At 48.9% G+C, this 20,107-nt stretch overlaps 1 protein-coding gene across 1 annotated transcript in view; it reads left to right on the top strand.

The window, feature by feature from the left end:
* Positions 1-1,339: 1,339 nt before the first annotated feature.
* The window catches only part of LOC142908188 (uncharacterized), a 32,675-nt gene continuing 13,907 nt past the window's right edge, over positions 1,340-20,107 (top strand). Inside the window, exons 1-3 of the mRNA XM_076058508.1 lie at positions 1,340-1,469; positions 5,071-5,238; positions 10,166-10,251. Coding sequence (XP_075914623.1) covers positions 1,404-1,469; positions 5,071-5,238; positions 10,166-10,251 — 320 coding nt within the window. The 5' untranslated portion in view covers positions 1,340-1,403. The remainder of the gene's footprint in view (positions 1,470-5,070; positions 5,239-10,165; positions 10,252-20,107) is intronic.

Genomic DNA, 20,107 nt, shown 5'->3' on the forward strand with positions numbered 1-20,107 from the left:
TGAGTCTGTGGGTCTCTGCGTGGTGAGTCTATGGGTCTCTGTGTGGTGAGTCTGTGGGCTCTGCGTGGTGAGTCTATGGGTCTCTGTGTGGTGAGTCTGTGGGTCTCTGTGTGGTGAGTCTATGGGTCTCTGTGTAATGGGCCTCTGTGTGGTGAGTCTGTGGGTCTCTGTGTGAGGAGTCTATGGGCCTCTGTGTGGTGAGTCTATGGGTCTATGTGTGTAGTCGTGAGTCTATTGGTCTCTGTGTGGTGAGTCTATGGGTCTCTGTGTAATGGGTCTCTGTGTGGTGAGTCTGTGGGTCTCTGTGTGAGGAGTCTATGGGCCTCTGTGTGGTGAGTCTGTGGGTCTCTGTGTGGTGAGTCTATGAGTCTCTGTGTGATGAGTCTGTGGGTCTCTGTGTGGTGAGTCTGTGGGTCTCTGTGTGGTGAGTCTATGGGTATCTGTGTGGTGAGTCTATGGGTCTCTGTGTGGTGAGTCTATGGGTCTCTGTGTGGTGAGTCTATGGGTCTCTGTGTGGTGAGTCTATGGGTATCTGTGTGGTGAGTCTGTGGGTCTCTGTGTGAGGAGTCTATGGGTCTCTGTGTGGTGAGTCTGTGGGTCTCTGTGTGAGGAGTCTGTGGGTCTCTGTGTGGTGAGTCTGTGGGTCTCTGTGTGAGGAGTCTATGGGTCTCTGTGTGGTGAGTCTATGGGTCTCTGTGTGTAGTGGTGAGTCTATGGGTCTCTGTGTGGTGAGTCTATGGGTATCTGTGTGGTGAGTCTATGGGTCTCTGTGTGTAGTGATGAGTCCATGCACCCCGTACATCAACCTCCTCTCTCTCCCTCACCCCCCCAACCCCCGTCCCAAGGCCTCGTCCTGGTCGTCGCCCCGGTCGCCTCCCGGCATCCTCCCCACCGCGGCCTTGTCGGCTGCCTGCGCCCTGCTCCTCGCCTTGTTCTCCTGCCTGTGCGTGTGGCTGGCCCTGGGCAGGCCCGGGGCGCCACGGCGTAGGTCCGGAGCCACCCGCGGTCACTCCTCCCTCGGCCACCCCTCCGCCTCCTCCTCCTCCTGCTTCTTGTCCTGCTGCCCATGCCCCCCCTGCCCCTGCCGCTGCCCCGCCTCGACGCCCACGAGGGCCTACAACTGCCGGGCGGCCGAGCAGGCCTACAAGGCGCAGCCGAGGAGGCCCGCGGCCGACATAGACAAGGCCAACATAGTCCTGCTGCCCGTGGAGGGTTCCCGCCGGGCCACGTTCGAGGCCTGCTCGGTTGTCCCCACGGCCGTGGTGGTGGTGGCCGTGGCTGGGGGCGGCGGCGGTGGTGGCGGTGGCGGTGGTGGTGGTGGTGGCGGTGGTGGTGGCGGTGGTGGTGGTGGTGGTGGCGGTGGAGCTGACGTTGGGATTCCGTTCGGAGCGGCCTCCTCCTCGATGTGCGCCTCCACCTCGTCCACTCTGTCACGGGAGTGGAGCGACAGGCTGTACCCCTACGTGGAGGTGAGTCTGTCTGTGTGTGTCTGTGTGTCTGTGTGTGTCTGTGTGTGTGTCTGTGTGTGTCTGTGTGTCTGTCTGTGTGTCTGTGTGTCTGTCAGTGTGTGTGTCTGTGTCTGTGTGTCTGTCTGTGTCTGTGTGTCTGTCTGTGTCTGTGTGTCTGTCTGTGTCTGTGTGTCTGTCTGTGTCTGTGTGTCTGTCTGTGTGTGTCTGTCTGTGTCTGTGTGTCTGTCTGTGTGTGTCGGTGTGTGTCTGTCTGTCAATGTGTGTCTTTCTGTGTGTCTGTCTGTGTGTGTCTGTGTGTCTGTCAGTGTGTGTCTCTCTGTCTCTGTGTGTCTGTGTGTGTGTGTCTGTGTGTCTTTCTGTGTGTGTCTCTCTGTCTCTGTGTGTCTGTGTGTGTCTGTGTGTCTTTCTGTGTGTCTCTGTGTGTCTGTCTGTGTGTGTGTGTCTGTCTGTGTGTGTCTGTGTGTCTGTCAGTGTGTCTGTCTGTCAATGTGTGTCTCTGTGTGTCTGTCTGTGTGTGTCTCTGACTCTGTGTGTATATCTGTTTGTGTCTGTGTGTCTGTCTGTGTGTGTCTCTCTGTCTCTGTGTGTCTGTCTGTGTCTGTGTGTCTGTGTGTCTTTCTGTGTGTCTCAGTGTGTCTGTCTGTGTCTGTGTGTCTGTCAATGTGTGTCTCTGTGTGTCTGTCTGTGTGTGTCTCTGTCTGTGTGTGTCTGTCTGTGTGTCTGTCTGTGTGCCTCTTTGTCTCCGTCTCTGTCTGTGTGTTTCTCTGTCTCTGTGTGTCTGTCTGTGTGTCTGTGTGTCAATGTGTGTCTCTGTGTGTCTGTCTGTGTGTGTCTCTGTCTCTGTGTGTCTGTCTGTGTCTGTCTGTCAATGTGTGTCTCTGTGTCTGTATGTCCATGTCTCTGTTTGTGTGTCTCTTTGTCTCCGTCTCTGTCTGTGTGTCTCTGTCTCTGTGTGTCTGTGAGTCTGTCTGTGTCTCTTTCTGTGTGTCTCTCTGTCTCTGTGTGTCTGTCTGTGTCTGTCAATGTGTGTCTCTGTGTGTCTGTATGTCCATGTGTGTCTCTGTGTGTCTGTCTGTGTCTGTGTGTCTGTCTGTGTGTGTCTCTGTCTGTGTGTGTCTCTGTCTCTGTGTCTGTGTCTCTGTGTGTCTGTCTGTGTCTGTGTGTCTGTCTGTGTCTGTGTGTCTGTCAATGTGTGTCTCTGTGTGTCTGTCTGTGTCTGTGTGTCTGTCTGTGTGTGTCTCTGTCTGTGTGTGTCTCTGTCTCTGTGTCTCTGTGTGTCTGTCTGTGTCTGTGTGTCTGTCTGTGTCTGTGTGTCTGTCAATGTGTGTCTCTGTGTGTCTGTGTGTGTCTCTGTCTGTGTGTCTCTGTCTGTGTGTCTGTCTGTGTGCCTCTTTGTCTCCGTCTCTGTCTGTGTGTGTCTCTGTCTCTGTGTGTCTGTATGTGTGTGTCTCTGTCTCTGTGTGTTTGTCTGTGTGTCTGTCTGTCAACGTGTGTCTCTGTGTGTCTGTATGTCCATGTCTCTGTTTGTGTGTCTCTGTGTCTGTATGTGTGTGTCTCTGTCTCTGTGTGTTTGTCTGTGTGTCTGTCTGTCAACGTGTGTCTCTGTGTGTCTGTATGTCCATGTCTCTGTTTGTGTGTCTCTGTGTCTGTATGTGTGTGTCTCTGTCTCTGTGTGTCTGTCTGTGTGTCTCTGTCTCTGTGTGTCTGTCTGTGTCTGTGTGTCTGTCTGTCAATGTGTGTCTCTGTGTGTCTGTATGTCCATGTCTCTGTTTGTGTGTCTCTTTGTCTCCGTCTCTGTCTGTGTGTCTCTGTCTCTGTGTGTCTGTGAGTCTGTCTGTGTCTCTTTCTGTGTGTCTCTCTGTCTCTGTGTGTCTGTCTGTGTGTGTCTCAGTCTGTGTCTCTGTCTGTGTGTCTCTTTGTCTCCGTCTGTCTGTGTGTCTCTCCGTCTCTGTGAGTCTGTCTCTGTCTGTGTGTCTCTTTGTCTCTGTCTGTGTCTCTGTCTGTGTGTCTCTCTGTCTGTGTCTCTTTCTGTGTGTCTGTCTGTGTGTCTCTCCGTCTCTGTGAGTCTGTCTGTGTCTCTTTCTGTGTATCTCTCTGTCTCTGTGTGTCTGTCTGTGTGTCTCTCCGTCTCTGTGAGTCTGTGTGTGTCTCAGTGTGTGTCTCTGTGTGTGTCTCTCTGTCTCTCTGTCTGTGTGTCTCTTTGTCTCCGTCTGTCTGTGTGTCTCTCCGTCTCTGTGAGTCTGTCTGTGTCTCTTTCTGTGTGTCTCTCTGTCTCTGTGTGTCTGTCTGTGTGTGTCTCAGTCTGTGTCTCTGTATGTGTGTCTCTTTGTCTCTCTCTGTGTCTCTGTCTGTGTGTCTCTCTGTCTGTGTCTCTATCTGTGTGTCTCTCTGTCTCTGTGAGTCTGTGTGTGTCTCAGTGTGTGTCTCTGTGTGTGTCTCTCTGTCTCTATCTGTGTCTCTGTCTGTGTGTCTCCGTCTCTGCGAGTCTGTCTGTGTCTCTTTCTGTGCGTCTCTCTGTCTCTGTGTCTGTCTGTGTCTCTGTCTGTGTCTGTGTCTGTGTGTCTCTTTGTCTCCGTCTCTGTCTGTGTGTGTCTCCGTCTCTGTGAGTCTGTCTGTGTCTCTGTCTGTGTGTCTCTTTGTCTCTGTCTGTGTCTCTGTCTGTGTGTCTCTTTGTCTCTGTCTGTGTCTCTGTCTGTGTCTCTCTTTGTCTCTGTCTGTGTCTCTGTCTGTGTCTCTGTCTGTGTGTCTCTTTGTCTCCGTCTCTGTCTGTGTGTGTCTCCGTCTCTGTGAGTCTGTCTGTGTCTCTGTCTGTGTGTCTCTCTGTCTCTGTCTGTGTCTCTGTCTGTGTCTCTGTCTGTGTGTCTCTTTGTCTCTGTCTGTGTGTCCCTCTGTCTGTGTCTCTGTCTGTGTGTCTCTCAGTCTGTGTCTCTGTCTGTGTGTCTCTCAGTCTGTGTCTCTGTCTGTGTGTCTCTCTGTCTCTGTGTGTCTGTGTCTCTGTCTGTATTTCTGTGTCGCTGTCTGTGTCTCTGTCTGTGTCTGTCCACGTGTCTCTGTCTATGTGTGTCTCTGTGTCTCTGTCTCTATCTCTGTGTTTCTGTCTGTGTCTCTGTCTGTCTCTTTGCCTCTGTCTGTCTGTGTCTCTGTCTGTCTCTTTGTCTCTGTCTGTGTCTCTGTCTGTGTCTCTGTGTGTGTCTCTGTCTGTCTGTGTCTCTGTCTGTGTCTCTGTCTGTCTGTGTCTCTGTCTGTCTCCGTCTCTGTCTGTGTCTTTGTGTGTGTCTCTGTCTGTATGTGTCTCTGTCTGTGTCTCTGTCTGTCTGTGTCTCTGTCTGTGTGTCTCTGTCTCTGTCTGTGTCTCTGTCTGTGTATCTGTCTGTCTGTGTATCTGTCTGTCTGTGTATCTGTCTGTCTGTGTCTCTGTCGGTCTCTTTGTCTCTGTCTGAGTCTCTGTGTATCTGTCTGTCTGTGTCTCTGTCTGTGTCTCTGTCTGTCTGTGTCTCTGTCTGTCCGCGTGTCTCTCGTCGTTTCCTACAGACGTCCACGTATCCGACGAACCTGCTGTTCGCGTATCCGACGAACCTGCTGTTCACGTATCCACCCCTAGGTCTGCTCCGTGGAAAATGTGAAGCAGCAGCAGACGGGCCGACGACCCTCCATGAATAGCAGCGTCTCGGGCAGAGGATCTGAAGGTCAAGGGGTCATGGGGTCAAGTCAAGAGGTCACGGACAGTCACGTGGCCCCCCAGCTCACCTATGCCGCCCCTGCTGCTGAGGTGTGTGTCTGTGTGTGTGTGTCTGTGTGTCTGTGTGTGTCTGTGTGTGTCTGTGTGTCTGTGTGTGTCTGTGTGTGTGTGTGTATCTGTGTGTGTGTGTCTGTGTGTGTCTGTGTGTCTGTGTGTCAGAGACGCTGCTGCTGAGACTGGAGCGTGCCACTAAGAGGTGGGGCCTTACCATCAGCCCCACCAAAACTAAGCACCTGCCTGGGTATTTTGTACCATCGGACACTCCACTCCCACAACTCCCAATCGGTGATGGGGCAGTTGTGGAGAGAGTAGAGAGTTTCCCATACCTGGGCAGTGTGCTTATGACCAGCTCCAGTTTAACAGCAGAGGTCTCACTCCGAATCAGTCGAGCGGCAATATCTTTTCATCGGTTGCGTAACGCTGTGTGGAAGCTACCTGGTCTGTCGCTCTGCACTAAGCTTCAGGTCTTCTCGACCACGGTCATTCCCTCCCTTCTCTACGCTTGCGAAACGTGGACCCTCCTAATGGAACATCTTCACTGGTTAGAAACATTTAGGCTGGCCTGCCTACGATCCATCATGGGTTTAACCAGACTAGATTGTGTGAGGAGCTCACAAATCCTTGAAAGATCTGGGCAAGGTCCCATCGGTGAGCTCCTCCGGCGGGCAAGGCTGCGTTGGCTGGGTCATGTAGCCCGCATGCCCAGCCACCGCATGCCGAAACAGCTTTTGTTCGGCCGGATGGAGGGGGCTAAGCGGGCGTGGCACGGGCTAGAGAAGAGATGGAGTGATGTGGTACAGGAGGACGTGGAGCTGAGTGGACTTGCCGATGACTGGTACCAGCGGTGTCAAGATCGGCCTCTGTGGAGGAGGCTCGTGAAGGAAGCTACTGGGCAGTTGGAGGTAGTCGCCCTCCAACAACAACGGAGGGCGGAGGAGCGACGCTCACAACAACGAGCGGAGTGCCGGGTGGCTGAAGCACAGCAGGTTGGCACAGTAGGGGGCACAGGTGGTGCATCAGAGAGTCATCTCAGTCAGTCGACCCGTGGCACCTGGGTCGACTGACTGTTGCGGAGGAGAGGCTGCCTCTCCTCTGCCGGGAGATGGACCGGTAACCGCCTGGACCTCTGTGGAATACGGTTTTGCCTCCTGTCATCATTAGGGGTGGACATTTCTCCACTCGGGGCAGGAAACAGCAGGGAGTGGCTCTTCTTTTGAACAAACGAATAGAGGGGGGATGGGAGCATGGCGATGAGGTGTGGGAGGCTGTAAGCCCCAGGCTACTTTGGGCTCGCCTCCCCATCAACTGGAGGCGAGGAGTGGTGGTGGTGGTGGTGGTTATGCCCCCCGCCGAAGACGAATATCAGTGGAGGGATGCAGGCAAGGCCGATGAGTCAGATGCCTTTTAGGACCTCTTGTCAGGTGCTGGCTAAAGTGTCTCCTTGGGATAGAATTATCCTGTTGGGTGGCTTTAATGACAGAGTTGGTCATGACACAGACACATGGGCTGGAGTGATTGAAAGGCATGGGCCAGATCAGCTCGATAAAAATGGAGGGAGGCTGCTAAACTTCTGTGCAGCACATGGGCTTGTAATTACCAACACGCTGTTCCAGAATCCGTGCATCGACACAACATCATGGATGCATGCCGGCTCCAAGCAAGATCATCTGCTGGACTATATAATTACGGACTAGCGGATGCAGGCTCATGTCCTTGACACGAGGACCTAACGTGGAGATGATCTTCCCACTGACCATCGGCTTGTCATTGGTAAGATGCTCCTGCAATTCTTCCACTCCGGTGGTAGGTGTCAATCTAGGACCCCATTCAAACCCACAGTGGCCTGGTCTCAGCTAGCTGAGGATAGTTGCAAGCAGGAATTTCGACATCGTTTGCAGTTTGGGGTTGCCATTGCCCACCCCTACTTCTGATGCTGCGGGGAATTGGGTGAGGTTCAGGGCTGTAGCTCACGCAGCTGCAACGGCTGCATTGGGTACACGGTCCAAACCTTCCCAAAGACCCTGGCTGAAGGAGGAGGTGCTCCTGATGGTTGAGAGAAAACGACAAGCCCAATCCCATCATCTTCGACATCACACGTGAGGGAATGAGGAGGCTTGACCGCAGCCTTCGCTCGGGGATTCGGAGAGCCGTGCGGCGCTGCAAGGAGCCGAAGGAATCTGCCTCAGTAGCCTGCAATCACAAATCATGATTTCAATTCCATAAAAAAAACAAATTTCAGCGCCTCACCTATCACCATCCTTAAGAGAGAGAATTACAATCCGATCTCTGACCCCCAGGAACAGGTCCACAGAGCATTGAGGTCTTGTGGGCAGGGAATTCTCTCAGCCCAGACAACATCATGGAGGAAGGTGGGGACGACCCTGCTAGGGCTGTGGTGCCTGACATATTGCCCTAAGTAGCCACCCCCTCTGAGTGGTTGGACGAGGTTACATCTGTGGGGGAAGTGCGAGGGGCCATCCGAAGTCTGAGACCAGGAAAAGCGCCGAGCAGAGACGATCTCCCAGGCGAAATGCTGAGGGAGGGTGGCGTTTATGCACAGACTGCCCTATATGACATCTTAACAACAGTCTGGACCACTGGACAGGTTCCGCAGGCTTTGAATTATGGCCTGGTGGTCCCCCTCTTTAAGAAGGGAGGACCGCACAGACTGTAACAACTACAGGAGCATCTCAATCCTCAGTGTGCCGGGAAAGGTCCTGGAAAGATTATTCAACATCGCCTTGCCAGGCACGCTGAGGAGAGGCTTGTGGAGCCCCAATGTGGTTTCAAACCAGTGCAGTCCTGCACGGATGCCATGCTCTCTGTCCATCTGCTACAGCAGAGGTGTAGGGAATTACAGCAAGACCTACATCTCTACTTTATTGACCTGGTCAAGGCCTATGATACCATCAGTAGGCCAGGACTGTCGGCAGTTCTTCATGATTTAAGAGTGCCTGACTGCTCACAATCAATAAGGGCCTTCATGATGGTGGGCAGGCCCGGGTAAAGCTACGTGTCTAGCAGTTGGAGGTGCTGCTGCTGAACCTGGAACATGCTACTAAGAGGTGGGGCCTTTCCATCAGCCGCACCAAAACTAAGTGCCTGCCTGGGTATTTTGTGCGACCAAACACTCCATCGCTCAGCTGCATATTGGTGATGGAGCAGTAGCGGAGAGAGTGGAGAATTTCCCATACCTTGGCAGGGTGCTCATGACTGGCTCCGCTTTGACAGCAGAGGTCTCACTTCGGATCAGTCGGGCAGCAATATCTTTTCATCGGTTGCCTAATGCTGTGTGGAAGCTATCTGGTCTGTCGCTCTGCACGAAGCTTTGGGTCTTCTCGGCCACAGTCGTTCCCTCCCTTCTCTACGCTTGCGAAACGTGGACCCCCCTAATGGAACATCTTCGCCGGTTAGAAACATTTAGGTTGGCGTTCCTACTATCTGTCCTGGGTTTAACCAGGCTGGATTGTGTGAGGAGCTCACAAATCCTTGAAAGATCTGGACAAAGTCCCATTAGTGAGCTCCTCCGGCAGGCAGGCTGCATTGGCTGGGTCATGTAGCCCGCATGCCCAGCCACCGCATGCCGAAACAGCTTTTGTTTGTCCGCATAGAGGGGCCTAAACGGGCACGACATGGGCTGGAGGAGAGATGGACTGATGCGGTATGGGAGGACGTGGAGCTGAGTGGACTTGCCGATGACTGGTACCAGCGGTGTCAATATCGGCCTCTGTGGAGGAGGCTCGTGAAGGACGCTGCTACTGGGCAGTTGGAGGTAGTCGCACTCCAGCAACAACGGAGGGCAGAGGAGTGACGCTCACAACAATGAGCAGAGCGTCGGGTGGCGAAAACGCTGCAAGTTGGCACAGTAGGGGGCAAAGCTGGTGTATCTTCCAGTCATCTCGGTCAGTCATGGCACCTCGGTCTATCCCGAGACCTCCTGCCAGCATCGTGCACTTTGAGGCCACATTTCACGTGGCCTCACAGTGCACCTGCCCTGGCAGAGGCACCGTGGTGGCATCACCATCACTTAGTGGCGAATGGCGGTTGTTGTTTGTGTCTGTGTGTTTGTGTACGTGTGTGACTTTGTGTGTGGACGTTAGAGTTGAGTGGGGAGCGGTGGTGCAGCGGTAAGCACTCGCGGCCACCACCAACACCAGTGACATCGCCCTCCCCCCCGTCCCACCCTCATTTGGCATCAGACTGACGCACAGAGACAGCTCCCACTGGGTGTGCCCCTAGGTTACAGAGCACCCCACCGTGTACCTACCGTTACACCTCCCCCCCCCCCCCCACCGTGTACCTACCGTTACACCTCCCCCTCCCCCAACGTGTACCTACCGTTACACCTCCCCCCTCCCCCAACGTGTACCTACCGTTACACCTCCCCCCCCCCCCACCGTGTACCTACCGTTACACCTCCCCCCTCCCCCAACGTGTACCTACCGCTACACCTGCCCCCTCCCCCAACGTGTACCTACCGTTACACCTGCCCCCTCCCCCAACGTGTACCTATCGTTACACCTCCCCCCTCCCCCAACGTGTACCTACCGTTACACCTCCCCCCCCCCCAACGTGTACCTACCGTTACACCTCCCCCCCCCCCCAACGTGTACCTACCGTTACACCTCCCCCCCCCCCAACGTGTACCTACCGTTACACCTCCCCCCCCCCTCAACGTGTACCTACCGTTACACCTCCCCCCCCCTCAACGTGTACCTACCGTTACACCTCCCCCCCCCCAACGTGTACCTACCCTTACACCCCCCCTCCCCCAACGTGTACCTACCGCTACACCTCCCCCCTCCCCCAACGTGTACCTACCGTTACACCTCCCCCCTCCCCCAACGTGTACCTACCGTTACACCTCCCCCCTCCCCCAACGTGTACCTACCGTTACACCTCCCCCCTCCCCCAACGTGTACCTACCGTTACACCTCCACGTTGTCTACCCCCGCAGGTGTCCCAGCTGTTGGCACTGCTGAGGCAGGGCGACTGCCAGCCCCGGCCTTGCTTCCGTGGCAACAAGTACGGCCGTTCGGCGAGGTACGAGAGACGCGGAGAGGGCCCCCCTACCGCTCCGTAACCCTTCCGTGTCCCCACTAACCCCACCACCACCGTGTAGTGTATAGTGCAGTGTATGGTGTAGTGTATAATGTATAGGGTAGTGTATCGTGTTGTTTTCGTGTAGTGTATAGTGTAGTGTCCAGTGCAGTGTATAGGGTAGTGTATAGTGTATTGTATCGTGTAGTATATAGGGTATTGTATAGGGTTATGTCTAGTGTAATGTATAGTAGTGTAGTGTATAGTAGTGTACTGTATAGTGCAGTGTATCGTAGCGTAGTGTATAGTAGTGTGGTGTTTGCTAGTGTAATGTAAAATAGTGTAGTGTTTAGTAGTGTAGTGTATAGTGTAGTGTATAGTAGTGTAGTGTATAGTGTAGTGTATAGTTGAGTGTATAGTGTAGTGTATAGTAGTGTAGTGTATAGTGCAGTGTATCGTAGCGTAGTGTATAGTAGTGTGGTGTTTAGTAGTGTAGTGTATAGTGTAGTGTTTAGTAGTGTAGTGTATAGTTTAGTGTATAGTGTAGTGTATAGTAGTGTAGTGTATAATAGTGTAGTGTATAGTGTAGTGTATAGTAGTGTAGTGTATAGTAGTGTAGTGTTTAGTAGTGTAGTGTGTTGTAGTGTAGTGTATAGTGTAGTGTATAGTGCAGTGTATAGTAGTGTAGTGTGTTGTAGTGTAGTGTATAGTGTAGCGTATAGTGCAGTGTATAGTAGTGTAGTGTTTAGTAGTGTAGTGTATAGTGTAGAGCAGGGGTGTTCAAACTTTTTTTCCCGAGGGCCACATACAGAAAAATAAACGAAGGACTGGGCCACTCACTAGAGGTGGGTCATACTGCCTCACTTATCATGCACTAATATTGGCAAAATCAGTCAAATGCAGGTAAATTACGTTTGATAATTGAACATGTTTGAAGAAAAAAAGCCTCCATCATAGCTCTCCATTAGTAGATTTTCATTTTACTTTTTACAAAAAGGTTGGCAGGTCATTCTCTCAGTGACAGCCTCAGATTGGTTCTTAGGGTGCTGATCTCCCTTCATTGTCCTGTATGAAGGGAGAGACAAGAAGAGAAATAGGGGATGTGTATATTTCAAGCTTATTACACAAATACATTATTGGGCTTGTTAACACATAAACTAACGTTTGTTAAAAAATTGTCATCAACTTTAATTGACTGAATTTAGTAAGTAATTGGGCTTATTAACAAATGAAAACTGCGTGTATATTTTTAACTCACCTGTAATGGGAAGATTTTTGCGCTCAGTGGGAGCAGTGATGCTGCGCTTTGGTCTGAAGGATAGCTGGCAGGTCAGGAGTAAGTTTGGTGGTTGAGATGCGAAGGACGTCACGGAGATGGCTGGCGGTCGTTCTGGTTCTCAGCCTGCTTTTGTTCAGCGTTAACAGAGAGAATGTCTGCTCACAGATGTATGTTTGAGCCGAACAGACTCATCATTCGTTTTGCGTGGCGTCTCGTCAGAGGAAACTTGGCCTTTTCCAAGCTCCGGTAGAAGCTGATGCTGAGTCTTCAGAGAATCATCACACTGAATTTCGATCAGTTCTAATTGCAGACTCTCCTCCACTTCTTTTGCAACCATTGAAAACGGAGCCGCAAACAGTGTAATTTCCTTCTCAATGACAGAAAAATATTGGAAGCGCCAACTGAATTCTGTCATGAGAGATGTGATCACGGACACACATTCTCCCATTTTTGCAGAGAGCTTGGCATTTGGGGAAGTGCGCTACATTGAAGTTGCGCAGTTTGTGACTCAAAGAGACGGAGCTTCGCACGGAATGCTTTCATGTGCGCATACAGCTGTGGCACCAGCTGCTCTTTGCCTTCATAATAAAGGTTTTTGGGTTAGGTCGCGTTTATTTATAAATGTGTCGTAACCCTCCACCACCCGACACGGCCAATCAGCAAAAAAGTGTCACGTTGACAAAAGACAAAAATAGTTCACTACTTTAGCCCACCGGTGTGTTGAAGAGTTAATCCACATTTACAGTTTGAGTACGACGTTTCGCTGGTAAATACATCCAGCATCATCGGGCAATTCGCCAGAATGGTAAAGCCCTCGCTTGCTCCCGGTTTTTATATAGAGCAGCAGGGTGACGTCATCACTTAACTCATATCAGGTGCAGTGATTAGAGGCGGAGGGGGGGGTATTGTAATTATATAATCGATTAGTAATCAGTCATTGGTTATGATTAGTAATGAGTTGTAGATTAGTAATTCTTTAAATGTAATGGAGGGTTACGACACATTTATAAATAAACGCGATCTAACCCAAAAACCTTTATTATGAATAATATTGGTCGCGAAAGCCTACGTGTTAAACTGCTCTTTGCCTTGTAGTCTCTTGTTCAGGGTGTTGAGATGTTCAGTGAGATCAACTAAAAAAGCCAGGTCTGCCAACCGCAAAGGGTCACTGATCTCATGGAGAGGTCTTGCCCTTTTCTTTCAAAAACTTGTCGATATTTGATCTCGGGGAATGAAACCGCTGCAGCACGGAGCCGCGACTGAGCCAGCGCACTTGAGAATGGTAGAGTAGGTCCCCGTATTCAGCGTCGACATCACAGAGGAACGCTGAGAAATTCTCCGTGGTAAAGGCCTCGTGCCCGAATTACGTTGACAGTTTTCACAACTGCGTTCATCACATCGCCAAGCGGGATTATCTTGGCACAGAGGGCTTCTTGGTGGTTGACACGGCGCATTTTGACAGCCTCACCTCCGCTCCCCTGCACCTTGGCACTCACCATAGAAGCCATTCCTTTGCGCTCGCCTGTCATTGCTGGAGCCCCATCCGTTGTAATTCCACACAGCTTGTCCCATTGAAGTCCAGCCTGGTCAATTGCCTCTGACACAGCTTCAAAACATGTCCTTCCCATTTAAAGCTTTCGTGACTGCAATGATTCATCTTCTTTGGTTCTTTCGGTAAAGTCACCACGTAGAATGAGAATAAAATAATAAATTGATAAAATAAAATAACACAATAATATTCTCACGACGTTTCGGCCACAACACAAGCGGCCTTCATCAGGTGAAGGGGGCGAGACTGTCTGGTAGGACAGCGCTGGAGTGAGAGAGCCACGTTGAGATCACGGCTTTTAATGGGTGCCTCTGCGGATGTGTATGGGTGCCTCTGCGGATGTGTATGCTTTAACTTTTAACATAGCTATTTCTGTGACCAGTCACAAGCTAATCATTCAGCCATTTCAATGCTAAATTATATGCTAATTCCTTTGTCAAGGCTCTTTGTTCCTCTCACACAGCTTAAAAGCCGTGATCTGAACGTGGCTCTCTCACTCCAGCGCTGTCCTACCAGACAGTCTCGCCCCCTTCACCTGATGAAGGCCGCTTGTGTTGTGGCCGAAACGTCGTAAGAATATTATTGTGTTATTTTATTTTATCAATTTATTATTTTATTCTCATTCTACGTGACTTTACCGAAAGAACCAAAGAAGATGTCCTTCCCAGTTGGTGTCCCCTTTAGACTCCGAAGATGGAGCAGTTCCGCCATAATGCAACAATTATCATCAACTCCCCGCAACATTTTTTTTTACAGCTGTGCAGTGTCCGTGGCATCTGTGCTCTCATCACATGCAAATCGAGTAAAAATCGAAAGCACAAAAGCTTTCTCTGGCACTTGCTGTTTTAAGTTAGCCGACAAGTCTTCAATTCGCCGCACGACCTTATTTCTGGACATGCTAACATCGTTGAAATCCTGCATTTTCTCCGGGCACATTATCCCCACGACTTTAGTGAGGCGCTTGGTTGATGAAGTCACCGTCTGAGAAAGGTTTCCCGTGTAGGGCAATGAGTCGAGCTACTTCATAACTGGCTATTGTTGCATTTTCTTGAGCTTTGTTAGCACGGAAAACAATCTGCTGCTGCTGCTGCGTTAGCAGGCTAGCTGACATTTGCTTTCCCTTCTCTTTCCGCTCGGCGCCAGTGTAGGACGTGAAGGTCTGATGTTTCGTTTCATGATGCCGTCGTACATTGTACTCTTTCATCACGACGACACTCTCATTACAACTCAAACAAACACACTTCCCCATGGTTTCTGTGAAAACAAAAATTCATTTTTCCACCGAGCCTGAAATTTTCTGCACTCGCCGGCATTCTTGCGTCTGTCTCTTCGGTTCCGGCATTTCTGGTGACCCTGAGCAAAATTTTTCTTCGATTGCTTGCTTTGTGGAGACGCTGCCTTGTTCAAGACAATAGCGCCACCTAGTGTTTAAACTAAGAAGTGCAATACAGTGGGCCACAGTCAATTACATTTTTAGACTTTGATACGGGCCGATTAAAAATGGATGGCGGGCCGCAGTTGGCCCGCGGGCCGTAGTTTGGACACCCCTGGTGTAGAGTATAGTGTAGTGTATAGTGTAGCGTAGAGTAGTGTAGTGTATCGTGTAGTGTATAGTGTAGTGTGTATTGTAGTGTTTATTAGTGTAGTGCATAGTGTAGTGTTTAGTAGTGTAGTGTATAGTGTAGTGTATAGTAGTGTGTAGTGTATAGTAGTGTAGTGTATAGTAGTGTATAGTTGTGTAGTGTATAGTAGTGTAGTGTATAGTGTAGTGTATAGTAGTGTAGTGTATAATAGTGTAGTGTTTAGTAGTGTAGTGTATAGTATAGTGTATAGTGTAGTGTATAGTAGTGTAGTGTATAGTAGTGTAGTGTATAGTGTTTAGTGTATAGTGTAGTGTATAGTGTAGTGTAGTGTGTAGTAGTGTAGTGTATAGTGTAGTGTATAGTGCAGTGTATAGTAGTGTAGTGTAGAGTATAGTGTAGTGTATAGTGTAGTGTATCGTGTAGTGTGTAGTGTATAGTGTAGTGTATAGTGTAGTGTATAGTAGTGTAGTGTATAGTGTTTAGTGTATAATGTAGTCTAAAGTGTAGTGTATAGTGTAGTAGTGTATAGTGTAGTGTATAGTAGTGTACTGTATAGTAGTGTAGTGTATAGTAGTGTAGTGTATAGTAGTGTAGTATACAGTGTAGTGTACAGTGTAGTGTATAGTGTAGTGTACAGTGTAGTGAATTGTGTATAGTGTAGTTATAGTGTAGTGTACAGTGCAGTGTATATTAGTGTAGTGTATAGTAGTGTAGTGTATAGTGTAGTGTACAATGTAGTGTATAGTAGTGTAGTGTATAGTGTAGTGTAGTGTACAATGTAGTGTATAGTAGTGTAGTGTATAGTAGTGTAGTGTATAGTGTAGTGTACAATGTAGTGTATAGTAGTGTAGTGTATAGTAGTATAGTGTAGTGTATAGTGTAGTGTATAGTAGTGTAGTGTATAGTGTTTAGTGTATAATGTAGTCTAAAGTGTAGTGTATAGTGTAGTAGTGTATAGTGTAGTGTATAGTAGTGTACTGTATAGTAGTGTAGTGTATAGTAGTGTAGTGTATAGTAGTGTAGTATACAGTGTAGTGTACAGTGTAGTGTATAGTGTAGTGTACAATGTAGTGTATAGTAGTGTAGTGTATAGTAGTATAGTGTAGTGTATAGTGTAGTGTATAGTAGTGTAGTGTAGTGTTTAGTGTATAATGTAGTCTAAAGTGTAGTGTATAGTGTAGTAGTGTATAGTGTAGTGTATAGTAGTGTACTGTATAGTAGTGTAGTGTATAGTAGTGTAGTGTATAGTAGTATAGTATACAGTGTAGTGTACAGTGTAGTGTATAGTGTAGTGTACAATGTAGTGAATTGTGTATAGTGTAGTTATAGTGTAGTGTACAGTGCAGTGTATATTAGTGTAGTGTATAGTAGTGTAGTGTATAGTGTAGTGTACAATGTAGTGTATAGTAGTGTAGTGTATAGTAGTGTAGTGTATAGTGTAGTGTATAGTAGTGTAGTGTATAGTGTAGTGTACAATGTAGTGTATAGTAGTGTAGTGTATAGTAGTGTAGTGTATAGTGTAGTGTACAATGTAGTGTATAGTAGTGTAGTGTATAGTAGTATAGTGTATAGTGTAGTGTATAGTAGTGTACAGTGTAGTGTATAGCATCTGAAAGCGCCGCATGAGGCGGTAACCATCTTTGTTTGATGGCCCAGAAAACGCCATCGCTGCTGCTGCGAGGTTGGAGCGGAGTTCGAGTGATGATGATTTACGCTCCCCTCTCGCTTTCAAAACCTCTCATCATCGTCATGGTCATTGTCATCATCGTCATCATCATCGTCATCATCATCGTCGTCATCATTGTCATCATCATTGTCATCATCATCATCGTCATTATCGTCGTTGTCATTATCATCGTCATTGTTGTCGTCATCGTCGTCATCGTCGTCTTCCTCGTCATCATCGTCGTCATTGTCGTCATCGTCGTCTTCCTCGTCGTCGTCGTCGTCATCATCGTCATCATCATCATCATCGTCGTTATCAACAACGTCATGAGGATCCTCAACACCGCCATTTTACCGAGCTAACTCGCCCACGCGGGGTGCGAAAGAAGTTCCACGCACAGACGGACGCACGCACACACACGGACACGGACACACGAAGGCAAATGTCTGGGCGTTACTCACAAACTCACACACACAGGGGTGAGAGTTGGGGTGTTCTCCACATCGGCCCGCACCCAACCCGCGACCTTACCGCCCCCTGCTGTCAACCTTAGCACACGCAATGTCGGGTTCTTCTTTTTGTTGGGTTGGATCACGTGGATACAACGGTTGTGTGGTTAAACATCTGTAAAACGCATCTACATCTGCAGGACGTGAAGAACCAGTGGCATCTACATCTGTAGAACGTGAATAACCAGTGGAATCTACATCTACAGAACGTGAAGAACCAGTGGCATCTACATCTACAGAACGTGAAGAACCAGTGGCATCTACATTTCTAGAACGTGAAGAACCAGTGGCATCTACATCTGTAGAACGTGAAGAACCAGTGGCATCTACATCTACAGAACGTGAAGAACCAGTGGCATCTACATTTCTAGAACGTGAAGAACCAGTGGCATCTACATCTGTAGAACGTGAAGAACCAGTGGCATCTACATTTCTAGAACGTGAAGAACCAGTGGCATCTACATCTGTAGAACGTGAAGAACCAGTGGCATCTACATCTACAGAACGTGAAGAACCAGTGGCATCTACATTTCTAGAACGTGACGAACCAATGGCATCTCCATCTGCAGAACGTGAAGAACCAGTGGCATCTACATTTCTAGAACGTGACGAACCAATGGCATCTCCATCTGCAGAACGTGAAGAACCAGTGGCATCTACATCTGCAGAACATGAAGAACCAGTGGCATCTACATCTGCATAACATGAAGAACCAGTGGCATCTACAGAACGTGAAGAACCAGTGGCATCTACATCTGCAGAACGTGAAGATTCAGTGGCCTCTACATCTGTAGGAAAAAAAGAACCAGTGGCATCTACATCTACAGAACGTGAAGAACCAGTGGCATCTACATCTACAGAACGTGAAGAACCAGTGGCATCTGCATCTACAGAACGTAAAGAACCAGTGTCATCTACATCTGTAGAACGGTATGAACCAATAGCATCTACATCTGCAGAGCGTGAAGAACCAGTAGCACTACATCTATAGAACGCGATGAACCAGTAGCATCTACATCTGTAGAACGTGAAGAACCAGTGGCATCTGCATCTACAGAACGTAAAGAACCAGTGTCATCTACATCTGTAGAACGGTATGAACCAATGGCATCTACATCTGCAGAGCGTGAAGAACCAGTAGCACTACATCTATAGAACGCGATGAACCAGTAGCATCTACATCTGTAGAACGTGAAGAACCAGTGGCATCTACATCTACAGAACGTGAAGAGAAAGTGGCATCTACATCTGTAGAACGTGAAGAAACAGTGGCATCTACATCTGTAGAACATGAAGAACCAGTGGCATCTACATCTACAGAACGTGAAGAACCAGTGGCATCTACATCTGTAGAACATGAAGAACTAGTGGCATCTACATCTGCAGAACGTGATAACCAGTGGCATCTACATCTACAGAACGTGAAGAACCAGTGGCATCTACATCTGCAGAACGTGAAGAACCATTTGCATTTACATCTGTAGAACGTGAAGGGCCAGTGGCATCTACATCTGCAGAACGTGAAGAACCAGTGGCATCTACATCTGCATAACGTGAAGAACCAGTGGCATTTACATCTGCAGAACGTGAAGAACCAGTGGCATCTATATCTACAGAACGTGAAGAACCAGTGGCATCTACATCTGCAGAACGTGAAGAACCAGTTGCATCTACATCTACAAAACGTGAAGAACTAGTGGCATCTACATCTGCAGAACGTGATGAACTAGTGGCATCTACATCTGCAGAACGTGAAGAACCAGTGGCATCTGCATCTGCAGAACGTGAAGAACCAGTTGCATCTACATCTACAAAACGTGAAGAACTAGTGGCATCTACATCTGCAGAACGTGATGAACTAGTGGCATCTACATCTGCAGAACGTGAAGAACCAGTGGCATCTACATCTGCAGAACATGAAGAACCAGTGGCATCTACATCTGCAGAACGTGAATTACCAGTGGCATCTACATCTGCAGAACGTGAAGAACCAGTGGCATCTAGATCTGCAGAACATGAAGAACCAGTGGCATCTACAACAACAGAACGTGAAGAACCAGTGTCATCCAAATCTGCAGACCATGAAGAACCAGTGGCATCTACATCTACAGAACGTGAAGAACCAGTGGCATCTACATCTGTAGAACGTGAAGATCAGTGGCATCGACATCTGCAGAACGTGAATAACCAGCGGCATCTACATCTACAGAACGTGAAGAACCAATGGCATCTACATCAGAAGAACGTAAAGAACCAGTAGCATCTACATCCGCAGAACGTGAAGAAGCAGTGGCATCGACATCTGCAGAACGTGAATAACCAGCGGCATCTACATCTACAGAACGTGAAGATCAGTGGCATCTACATCTGCAGAACGTGAAGAACCAGTGGCATCTACATCTGCAGAACGTGAATAACCAGTGGCATCTAAATCTACAGAACGTGAAGAACCAGTGGCATCTACATCTACAGAACGTGACGAACCAATGGCATCTACATCTACAGAACTTGAAAACCCCTTTGGCATCTACATCTGTAGACCGGGAAGAACCAGTGGCATCTACATCTACAGAACGTGACGAACCAGTGGCATGTCCATCTGCAGAACGTGAAGAACCAGTGGCATCTACATCTGTAGAACGTGAAGAACCAGTGGCATCTACATCTGTAGAACATGAAGAACCAGTGGCATCTACATCTGCAGAACGTGAACAACCAGTGGCATCTAAATCTACAGAACGTGGCGAACCAGTGGCATCTAAATCTACAGAACGTGAAAATCAGTGGCATCGACATCTGCAGAACGTGACTAACCAGTGGCATCTACATCTGCAGAACGTGAAGAACCATTGGCATCTACATCTACAGAACGTGAAGAACCAGTGGCATCTACATCTACAGAACGTGAAGAACCAGTGGCATCTCCATCTGCAGAACGTGAAGAACCATTGGCATCTACATCTGCAGAACGTGAAGAACCAGTGGCATCTACATCTACAGAACGTGAAGAACCAGTGGCATCTTCATCTACAGAACATGAAGAACCAGTGGCATCTACATCTGCAGAACGTGAAGAACCATTGGCATCTACATCTACAGAACGTGAAGAACCAGTGGCATCTACATCTACAGAACGTGAAGAACCAGTGGCATCTCCATCTGCAGAACGTGAAGAACCATTGGCATCTACATCTACAGAACGTGAAGAACCAGTGGCATCTACACCTACTGTAGATTCTACGAATTTTAAAGTCACTCCCCGTGTTTAGTGTG

The sequence above is a fragment of the Petromyzon marinus genome (genome assembly GCF_048934315.1).
Source record: "Petromyzon marinus isolate PM22_M1 ecotype Great Lakes invasive population chromosome 76 unlocalized genomic scaffold, UKy_Petmar_22M1.pri1.0 chr76_unloc.1, whole genome shotgun sequence".
Lineage (NCBI taxonomy): Eukaryota > Metazoa > Chordata > Hyperoartia > Petromyzontiformes > Petromyzontidae > Petromyzon > Petromyzon marinus.